This window comes from Haemorhous mexicanus, chromosome 3 (genome assembly GCF_027477595.1).
Source record: "Haemorhous mexicanus isolate bHaeMex1 chromosome 3, bHaeMex1.pri, whole genome shotgun sequence".
Taxonomy (NCBI): Eukaryota; Metazoa; Chordata; class Aves; order Passeriformes; family Fringillidae; genus Haemorhous; species Haemorhous mexicanus.
Window position 1 is genome coordinate 9,512,140 of NC_082343.1, and position 11,025 is coordinate 9,523,164.

Consider the following 11,025-nt stretch of genomic DNA (forward strand, 5'->3'; position numbering starts at 1 on the left):
GTGAGAAAGGGATCTGGACCTCTTTGCAGAGCCAAAACCTCTGAATTCACCTACAAGGAAAGATGCCCCACTTCAGCACCTGTTAGCACTCAGGAGAGCTGATCTAGAAAGCCGTATTATGGGTAAGAGTGAGAGTAGCTGCCTCTGTGCTGGTGTCCCCTGCTTTAATTAGGTTAGTTTCTTTCATGGCAAGTGCTGTCATACCAAGCTGAAAAATCAATACCATATGGCACAGCACTCAGATAGCAAACTTGGAGATTAATTAAAGGAGAAGTGCTTCTGTTAGGTCTCAGAGCACAGTGCCTGTGATTAGGCATGGCTGAACTGGTTTGGAAATGCAAAGGCTGGGCAGCACCAGAGCTGAGCTGGATGCTCTGCCACTCTGGGGTCAGAACAAACTGTGATCTCCCTTTCTTTACTTGGTGAAATCACTGGTTAACATGTTCTCCTGGGTTTTCCTGTGTCTTGCTTCCAGGCCAGGAGAGGGAGGTGCAAAGGGAAGCATTTTTCTGGAAGGCTTCTGCTTGGTGAGGCGCTGGGTATGAACATGGAGAAGGTGCTGCCTGAGGGCTCACTTTACTCCTGAGGTGGGAGCTGGGAAAGCCATGGGAAGCAGCAGAAAGGAGGAGAGGAGACTCGAGGAGACTCGAGGAGAGGAGAGGAGAAGAGAGGAGAGGAGAGGAGAGGAGAGGAGAGGAGAGGAGAGGAGAGGAGAGGAGAGGAGAGGAGAGGAGAGGAGAGGAGAGGAGAGGAGAGGAGAGGAGAGGAGAGGAGAGGAGAGGAGAGGAGAGGAGAGGAGAGGAGAGGAGAGGAGAGGAGAGGAGAGGAGAGGAGAGGAGAGGAGAGGAGAGGAGAGGAGAGGAGAGGAGAGGAGAGGAGAGGAGAGGAGAGGAGAGGAGAGGAGAGGAGAGGAGAGGAGAGGAGAGGAGAGGAGAGGAGAGGAGAGTCTGACTCCATTGCTTGGGAAGTTTCATTTCCAGGGCGCAGACCAGTGTCTACCCCTCTTTTGGGAGTTGCTGATTTAATGAATGTGGCAGCTATTGTGTGTTTGGGACCCTCACAGCCGTTTCTCTTCTGCCGATACTTTCTTTTCTTTTCGGCTTTAATGAGAGTTTCTCTAATTGACTTGATGATTTCTGTTTAATTAGCACATTTTGGAGGAATGATCAAAAAATAATAAGATAAAGTAATCAGACAAGCATAGCGCAAAGGAATAATAGCTCCTTTGTGGGGCTAATTGGAGTGGACAGTCCATCGGCTAGTTTGGGGCTCCTCGCAGTTGGATATTCCCAGCCTAGTTGCGCCTTGTGCCCAGAGCTTCCAAACACCCACATAGACCCAGCTTTGGTAGTCATTTCAATTAGCTTTAATGAGCTGTGAATGAGCACCAAGGAGAACCGAGTCTGGGCCTGACCTGCTTTGCCATTGCCCAGATTTTGCTTAAGGCTGTGGCAGCAGAGTTCGCCCAGAACCTGCATCAGGTGCCAGGCCCTGGGTGGCACCAGGCAGAGCACCTCTGGGGAGGGCTGTGCTCCAGCTCACACATCCTGTATAGAAGAAGGGGGGGGTGTCCACGGGAGTGTGAGATGGGCAGATAAATGGTACTAGAAAGCAACAAGTCTGGCAGAAGCAAGAAGGAGGGGAAGCAAACAGCAGCAGCTGAAGGAGCAACCAGAAATCGGAGCTACTGCTGTTGTGCCTGCTCCATCTGGGTTCCTTCCTGAACACTCTGTCCCTCCTGTTCCCACACATACACCTCTGGAACAAGCCCCAGGCTCCTCCCTAGGGACAGGAACAACACTTGCCATGGGCTACATCACCTACAGCTCCTTGGAGATACACAGGGTGAGCTCTGCTTGCTCACCAACTGCCAGCCATGCTTACAGTTGATGCTGTAGGTGCAGCACCTTGCTGGCCATTTGTTTGCCCTGTGTTGGCTAGGAATTAATTAGGAGATGGGCTCCAGGCTGCTGTGACAGCTGTCTGCGTGCGGCACTTCCCAGCAGTTTGATTAAATCTGTGACACTCCAGATGTGAGCGCCCTGTGCAGCGGCACATGGTTTGCTCTTAAACTCCACTTAAACCGTGACTGCTCTTCTGGTTTTAATCAAAGGCAAATGCCTTAAGACAGAAATCTGTGCAGAGGAATTAGTAGGGATGTCTCTGGGGTGTGTGGACAAGGAAAGGGACCCCCCGTGCCAAATTAGGGCTGACAACACTTGCAGGAAGCTGGGCTGGTGATGCTGCAGCGCTGAGCAGGTGGTGCATGGCCAGCTGTGGCTGCGCTCAGCCTGCAAACCCTCTGCTTCACCCACATCCAGTGGAGCTGCCAACAAAGCACTTCCCACAGCCTGACAGTGCAGGGAGCACAGGTTCCCCTACTCATGTAACCTGTTCACACTGCCTGCCTCTGCAAATCCATCACCCCAAAATGACTGGTACTCGGCCACTTCATATACCTACTCCTAGCTGGCCTGGAGTGCACACAATCCACCACTGAGCCCCGCTACAGCCTGAGGAAAGTCGCATTGCCTGCATTTCAAGGAGAAGGCTCGTATGTAACTTAGAGGTGAGGATTTAGCCTGGCAAAACACAGATGAGACTGGCTGTAACACCCCCCCCCTTTGCTGCCTTCTCCCCTAGCTATGGCCTGTTTCTCAGTTCCTTTTCACCCAGGTGTCAGAGACAATGCTTTCACAACAGCCACCACTTCCCCATGTTCCCAGCAGGATGTGGAGGAGGCAGAAGAAAAGCCCTTTTTCTTCTGTCCACGCTTTTTGAGGTTCCCACCCTTGCCAAATTGCCTGTGTTGCCATCAGCTGGCTGCTCACCTTGCTGCACTCCACCTCTGGGTCACCCTGCACCTGTGCAAAGCCCACCACGGCTACCAACAGGCTGGCTCAGCTTGCCCTACACAGCAGGTGCCCAAGGGCTGTGGTGCCAGCATCATCCCTGGGGAGCAGGATCCTGTGCTGGTGTGCCAGGAGCTGAGGTGCAGGTTGTGCAGCTGGGGAGGAGGAGTGGGCTGTGACTGCTGGTGCAGGTACCATGGATGGGTGTGCGGTAAGAGCTGGGCTTTTGGAGATGGGTTCTCCATCCAGCCTGGGGCACAGGAGCCTCTTCCACCCTGAGCTGCCTGAAACTGTCAGATGGTCCTTTATTATTGACCTGATTCATATCTAAACCAGAGAGGTGAAAGCTGTCTTATCCTATTACTAATCCCCTAAACCAGGCCCTTCAATACCTTCTCCTTGCTGCCCCCTCCTCATTGCTACAGCAGGTGGTTGCAGGCTGAGTGCACATCCTTTGGGGCTCTCCCTGAGCCCATGGTGAAGACAGGGACTCCAAAAACCCACCAAATGCTGGCTCTGGAGTTATCATCAGCTGAGGAGAGTCTGCCAAAATGCTGCATGTGTCTGTAATTCCGTAAGGACTTCCAAGGCTTGTTTCTGGGGTCTGAGTGAGACAGCTCCAGGTATGCATCCCATCACGCGTGCCCTCCATCCTATAGGTCATGGCAGGTGTCTGACATGGTGGTGGAGCAGCCATGGGGAGGAGGGGACAATCTGGGGACTGTCCCACCTGGCTGTGTCCCTAGTCCTGCAAAGTGCAGCAGGGATAGGAGTGCTCCAGCATCAGCTGCAGGCAGCCCTCACCCCCTGGGACATGGGACTGCACCGAGGTCGGGGTCCTGCGGCCTTGGGCTGCTCTGGTAGAGCCCCATGGAGATTCTGGCTGCTGGGGCACCTTGAGGCTGCTGGGCCGGCTGGCACAGGCACCCTGCCCATGGAGAGGGGGGGCAAACCCCATGGAAATTAGAGCAAGGGGCGATGTTTGATGTTCTGCTCTTTAAGCGATTAATAATCTTTCAGCGTCGGAGAATCAGCTGAAAATCTTCCTTAGAAAATAATGAGCAGAGAAACATTTACTGATTAGTCTAATCCCAGCTAATCCTATCTGATGAGCATATATCAAGATATCCTTTAACTGATTTATTGTCCAAAGGACTGGTGGAGGTGCCCATCTTCACTATGGCTGGGGGAGCTGGGGGTGCAGCAGGAGTGTCCCCACACCCCATCCCAGTGTCCTGTCCCGGGAGCGGGTGTGTCCCCATCCCCCAGGGCACGGCCTCGCTCACCCTGGCCCTGGGCAGCAGCGCCATATCCAGGCCACCTTGCCAGAGTGGGGAGATTTAATCGCTATTTCCATTTCTGCATCTATCGGCTTTCTCTTGGGTTTGAGCTTTTATGTTTCATAAACTGATTAGGAGCAATTATACGTGCTTTATCCCCAAACTTTCCAAATGCCTAGGCCATATGCATATTTAAGGCTTCATCATCTCTCCCAACAGCTCAGCCTCAATGTAAACTGCTGAAATCAAGCTGATTCTGGGACAACATCAAAAATTAGGGTTTTAACCACTAATATCTGCTTGAACAGGAAATTTGTTGTGGGTGGTGGCCGGATTATGACTTCTAATTACTGTGGCAGATCCTCCCTGCCTAGCAGTGAAAGTCTCCTATTCCAGCAAAACTGCAGCAAAACCACCCTGGAGAAGTGAAGATGCCCAAGGGGATCCCGGGGTGCTCTGTGTCTGGGCAGGGGGCAGCCCTGGGTGGGAATATCCTGAGCATCCCTTCATCCTGAGCACACGAGTACCCTGAACTGGTGGTCACACTTCCACACCTCCCAGTCCCCTCACACCCATTTGCCTTTCTTGGTGAGAAGCACGACGGTCCAGAGGGTCCCCCCCGCCAGCCCCCAGTGCCGGCCACGGCAATTATCCTAAATGAAAGTTATTGTTCTGCTAATCCTGGGAACAGCTTGCCATGGGAGATTTGGGTCTTTCTTTAATAATGCAAAGTTAATGCGGAGTCCCCTTGTAATTATCTTTATCAGAAGGACCCTCGGTTAATCTGACCGTCCAATGAAGGCCTGGATCAGGCGGCCCGTGTAAGCCGGTTGTAAATCATTTCCATCAACAGATGAAGGGAAGAGGGAAAAAAATTACAGCCCAGGTGTAAGAATCTGGGAGCAAAAGGGAGCACAGAGGCCAGGCACCTCGAGGTGGCCCTAGCCCCGGGTGACAAGACACCTGGGGTCAGGGAGGCTCCTGCCCAACAGCCCCTGCCTGTTCCCATCCCTGTCTCTAGGGTGCTGAGCCCAGTGGGATGTCCCATTTGGGATGTGGGGCTGAAGGGTCTTGGGCTGGAATGGGGGTACTGGGGAGTGCACTGCCCTGCAGTGGGAGAGGGGATGTGGGGACACAGGGACACAGCAGGGGGTTCCCGGGAGGAAACCCGGAGAGGGAACCCAAGGGGATGTGAGACGGATTTATAGGGCATGGGGGGGAACAGGGTGACCGGGCTGGGGCGGGACGGGCACTGAGAGGGGGTCCTGGAGAGGGTCTGAGCGAAACCGCAGGGGACCCGGCGGGGGGTGGTGAGGACCGAGGGGCGGGGGCCGAGGGGAACGGAGGGAGGGACGGCGAGAGGGGGCGGTGGGGGGCCGGGCGGTGGCCTGGGAGGGCCGGGGGAGGGGCGCGGGACCTGTGCGGGCGGGAGGGGGGACAGAGGCTGTTAATCCGGGGATTGGGAGCGTCCCCCCCGCCGGTCTGGAGAGTGATTGGAGCCGGGACCGGCGGCGGGACAATAAAAAGGGCGGCGGGCGGTGGTGGCCGGGCCAGGCGGCGGTGGCGGCGGCGATGCCGGGCCGGGCGGAGCCGTCGGGGGGACGCGCGGCGGCGGGGCCGGTGGCGGTGCCCGTACCGGTGACACCCGGCGCGGCGGCGCGGCCGGGAGGCGCGGGGCTGCGGGCCAAGGGCTTCGCCATCACCGACCTGCTGGGGCTGGAAGCCGAGCTGCAGCCGCCCCCCGGGCCCCCCCCGGCCGCCACCGCCGGTGGCTACGAGGGCGGCGGGGCGCTGGGGCTGGGGCTGGGGCTGCTGTGCAGCCTGGGGGGGCCGGGAGCCCCGTGCCTGCTGCCCGCCCCGCTGCCGCTCCTGCCCGCCCGCGGCCCCCGCCCGCCTCCCGGGCCGCCTCCCGCCGCCCGCCGCCACAAGGAGAACATCTCCGGTGAGCGGGGTCGGGGTCGAGGGTGGCCGCTCAGGCGCGCACGGGGACCCCCGTCCCGAGCCGCTGCCCGGACCGCCTCGCACCTGCGGCCGCGGCCGGCATCCTCCGGCCGGTGCGGCTCCGGTGCTGCCCGTCCCGCCGGGATGCCCAGCCTTTGACCTTCCGGCAAGCGCGGGCCCCCACCCCCTGCCCCGGGATGGCATCACCGGTGCGGCACCGCGGGCTCAGCTGTGGGAGGGAACCCCTCCGTGCCCCGGGCCCGCTCCCGGCGGGCGGCTAGAAGCGTGCTCGGGGAGCTGCGTTCGGTTGCCCCGCTCTCGACGGGAACGTGACTCTTCCCCTCCCGCATGCTGCTGCCAGATGAGGACAGCCTGTCTGGGGACGCCAGCGACCTGAAGATGTCCACCTCCCAGATCAAGAGGAAGAAACGCAGGCACAGGTAGCGCCGGGAGCCTGGCTGTCCCCGTTCTCACCTCCTCGCTGCTGCCACCATCCTCTCGCTGTTCCTCTTCTCCCCGGGCTGGGGCCGTCGGTATCCCCAAGGGGGATAAAGGGAGGAAAAGGAGGAAAGAGGAGGGCTGCATCTGGGGTGGGGGTAGGATTTTCCGGAGGAAAACCTCAGCGTGGGGAGCTGCCAGCCTCGCTGTTAGCCCAAGGGTCCGGACCGTGTGACAGGATGCTCTTTCCTCTCGGCAGGACTGTATTCACAGCTCACCAGCTGGAGGAGCTGGAGAAGGCTTTCAATGAAGCGCACTACCCCGACGTCTATGCCCGGGAGATGCTGGCTGTGAAGACGGAGCTGCCGGAGGACAGGATACAGGTAGGTGGCTGCAGCGGTCCTCCCTCTTTCGAGGAGTCTGCGGGCTGCCAGCACCCGGCCGTCTCCTCGGCTCTGTAGCAGTGGGTGCAGGTGGTGGGAACGTGGTGGCACTGAAGTGCTGCAGGGCGCCTGGGGGGAGGCTCAGCTTCTGCCTGCTGGCATCGAGCAGCCTCCAAATGGACATGCAGAACCAGGGCACTGAGCTGGCTCCAGCAGTTGCTCATTGCTGGCAACTTGGCTCTGTCCTCCCACTCAGGCAGGAGCTGGGAGCAATTTGGAACTGCTGGGCCAAGCTGTGACACAGGAGCTTCCTCACTAGCTTGCCCCTTTGAGGGACATGTGGCATTTTAGGGCCTGATCCTGCTCCCGTATGGAACAGCTCAGTGGCTTAAGAATGAGAGCAGCAGCCTGATTATATCTACTCCGTTGAACCTTCAAATAGAGGAGTGGGGTGGGAAAAGGGACCCGAGCACCTTCTGTCGTCATTGGTCACTGCATTGTGGAGCCCTTTTTCTGGAGAGGTTGGTGCTTTGTGGATCAGCTCTTTTTCGGGAGAGTTTGGCTTTGTGGATCAGCCCTTTTTCTGGAGAGGTTGGTGCTTTGTGGATCAGCCCTTTTTCTGGAGAGACTGGTGCTTCGTGGATCGGGCAGGGAGGCCCTGCAGGCAGGCGGAGCAGCGTCGGGTGACTTTGGCTGGGATCACCCTCCTGTGTCACGATCAGCCTCGTGTTAACATGTGCTCCCTCTCCCCCCCTTCCTCCCCTCTCTGACACCCACGTGTGTGCCCTCCCTCACACCCCTCCCCACACGCCGCCCTGGCTGCCCTCCCGGTGCCACACCCCGTGTCTGCACACCCACCCCTCCACACACCCCCACGGCTGACTTTGCCCTGGATGCATGTTCCCCCGTTCCCCACGGACACCCGGCCTCGGGGGCTGTCTCCTCCCCAACCCCACCCCTCCGTGCTCTCCTGGCTGTTACCCCTGAAGGTTTGGTTTCAGAACCGAAGAGCCAAGTGGCGGAAGCGGGAGAAGTGCTGGGGCCGGAGCAGCGTGATGGCCGAGTACGGCCTCTACGGGGCCATGGTGAGGCATTCCATCCCCCTGCCCGAGTCCATCCTCAACTCCGCCAAGAGCGGCCTGGTGGGATCCTGCGCCCCGTGGCTGCTGGGTGAGTGGGAACTTGAGCTGCTGCTGGGGGAATCAGGGCTCAGATCCTTCTTTCATATGGCTGCCTTTGCCTTTTTCCATAAAGGAATGGGGCCTCCCTGGCTCTGAGCTGTATGCAGGCTGCCAAGTGCCATCAGTTTTCCACTTCTTCCTTGCAAAGAACAGCTAGGGAAAGGAAAACCTTTTACTGCTGTGTCAGACAGGTTCCTGCATGTGTGTGGGTATCACTAAGGCAGCATGGGAGTTGCAAGGTATCTAAGAAGTCACCACCACCTGCCCCTAAACTGAAGATACCTCAGAGCTACACTCTGCTCATACACAGTCAAAATCCAGGTTGGAACGGGTCATTACAGCACGCCTCTCCCTGTAAGCCTTCCCTGCTACAGGAAAGGTACAGACTAATTTTGCCACAAGCCATCCCCTCGGGCTGCAGAGAGCAGGTGGCAGGGCTCTGGGTCAGGAAAGGCTGGTAGTTAGAGAGAGCTTTCCTTGGGATGTAGGCAAGAACTGTGGGAAGCAGCAGTAATTCAGGAGGTGATTCTGAGCCATCCCAAGCAGAAATAACCAACCAGTGCCCTTGGCTTTGGTCTCTTCCCTCTGCAAGGTATGCACAAAAAGTCCATGGAGGTGAGCAGGAAGGCAGAGAGCCAAGAGAAGCTGGCAGATGGCTGGCGAATGGAGCAGGAGGAGGAGGACCTCAAAGGGACGCAGGCCAGCTCCCAGAAGGGCTCTGACAAGCTTGGGCCTGCAAAAGACTCGGAGGACACAGCCATCGACCTCTCCAGGACAGCCAAGCACGAGAAGAGGGGTGTGCTGAGGCAGTACATCAATGGGGACCCCCCCACAGAGCAGAACGACAGGGACCACTGAGCCTGGGCTGCCCCGGGGGAGGCCAGACCTCACGGCGTCCTGGCGACACCATTCTATTTATTGATTTATTGATATATATTTTTTTTTTCTTAAATAACGGAACTTTTATCTGAATTCAGGGCATTTTAAAACTGGGCACACACACCCCCTCGTCCCCTCACTTTCAAGCTGTTCACTTCTCAGCAGAGCCAGGGTGGAGGGTGGCAGAGGGGCCAGGGGCAGTGCGAGGACGGGAGCGCATTGTGGTCAGCACCGATTGCTGCTGGGGAGGAGCCCCCTTCCTTCCCCTCCCTGCTGGGACCACTTCCCCAGCTAGCTAGAAGCACAAAGAGGAGCAACACACTAGGAGTTGCTCCCTCCTCCAGCACGCAGGTGCAAGGAGTTTACAGACGCCTTCTCCAAGCGCTTCCACCCCGGTGTGAGTCCTTCCATGCCGAGCACACAAATCTTCCACCTCGAGGAGCAGCAGGGTTTTTAAACATGGTAGGGTTCATCCTCAAGCTGGTGTAACCTGACAGCCAGGCAGGTTTATATTCCCTGAGGATCTAGCCTGCCAATGCAGCCTTATCACTGGATTTACACTGTGTATCTTCCTTAACTCGTATTTGGGAGAAGGGGGTAAGGAGGTTTTTGTTTATGCAATGATTTTGTACACTCTTGAATGTCACTTGCCACACTATGCATGATAGAACAGACCTTTTTGAAAAGCAAGCCATAGTACCCTGGAGTAATGAAACAATTTTGTGAAGTGACATAAGAAGATATTTTGTAATTGTCTGTAAAAAGTGTTAATGTCAGAGCTGTTTCTTGGTCACCCTATATTTATGTCTAAAAGCACTTTAGTAATCTGGATTTTTGAATGTGGCTCTTCCTGTATTGTCCACCATTTATTTATTACACATCCATAAATAAAATTGTGATGTATCTTTGGTTTTCATGCTCTGTATTGCAATTTATACCTTCCTTTGACACATCTCATGGCAGTTGCTGAACTGGCCCATGCTCATGCCTCGACAGCTCTCCTGGAACACCTCCAGTTTCATCTACCAGCCAAAACATAACGGAAAATTATCAAAAGGTTTTATTACAATCTGAGTAATCCCAATTTGGAAAGTGTCTTAACACAGCTCAGGGGGTGTGTGGCCAGGTACTGATGCTGCCACCTGCTCCTGCCTCTGCTGCTGGGCCTGGCTGCTCTCACAGATGCAGCTGCAGGCTGTGCTGGACAGGGAGACAGAGGGGGGACAGTTCCTGGGAAGAGCAGAGCAGTAAATCTGGCACATGCAGATTTCCTGCCTTTCCCCTCCTTTACTTGGCCAGACCCCACCAGGCTGCCGGGGGGAGGGGTAACATATGCATGGCAAATATGGGCTTTGCAGGGGAAAAAAAAAAGTTTTCTGGGGGGGCTGTGGGGAGCACGGTTCAGGAAAGGACCAGCCAGGGCTTATTGCAGCAGCAATTAGGCTCACTGAGAGCCGAGACTTAGCACATTGGAGGCCTAATCCTGCCTGAGCAGCATCTGCAAACCTTTTATTTGGGCTGTGCCACGCTGGCACTGGATGCTTGCAATCCTTTTTTCTTTTTTTTTTTTTCCCTTTGGTCTGCCTGCGTGCAGATGGCCTGGCTCTTTGCCTTGTGCTGGCTGCAGCGCTGTGAGAGCAAGCACGTCACCACCACGAGGGCCACAAGGGGAGACACTGTCGTTCCAGCATGCAGAGGGAGCGCTCCTGGTAGTGCCTGGTGGGATCCCAGCGCTCACCACAAGCTGGGAAGGAGGAGCCAAGAGGAGGGCTACTGGCCCGAGGCACTTTTCATGTGCCGGAAGGTACAGATGCTGGTGGATGGCAGTGACTGCCCAGACTCAGCTCCTGGTGACAGGGTCTGGTGCCCTCCTCGGAGCAGGGAGTCACTCAGCTGTTCACTGCCTGCACTAACTCTGGCAGGGAAGTGTCCACTGTCCTCCAAGGTCACTGCTTGGAGCAGCAATAGCAGTAGGGCAGCACACTCTTGTTGTTGCTTCAGGTTTGACTCATCCTGAGATCAATGGCAGCCAGACCCAGCCATGGCTCAGCCAGTGCTGGTTCAGGCCTGG

The 11,025-nt window shown here is 56.6% G+C and overlaps 1 protein-coding gene across 1 annotated transcript; it reads left to right on the plus strand.

Moving 5' to 3' along the window:
• The first annotated feature begins 5,704 nt into the window (after nt 1-5,704).
• Nucleotides 5,705-9,363, plus strand: VSX1 (visual system homeobox 1). The gene is made up of 5 exons (XM_059843337.1): nt 5,705-6,074; nt 6,435-6,513; nt 6,771-6,894; nt 7,884-8,064; nt 8,668-9,363. The coding sequence occupies exons 1-5, from the start codon at nt 5,705-5,707 to the stop codon at nt 8,931-8,933; spliced, it is 1,020 nt and encodes a 339-aa protein (XP_059699320.1). The 3' UTR covers nt 8,934-9,363.
• The last annotated feature ends 1,662 nt before the right edge of the window (nt 9,364-11,025 follow it).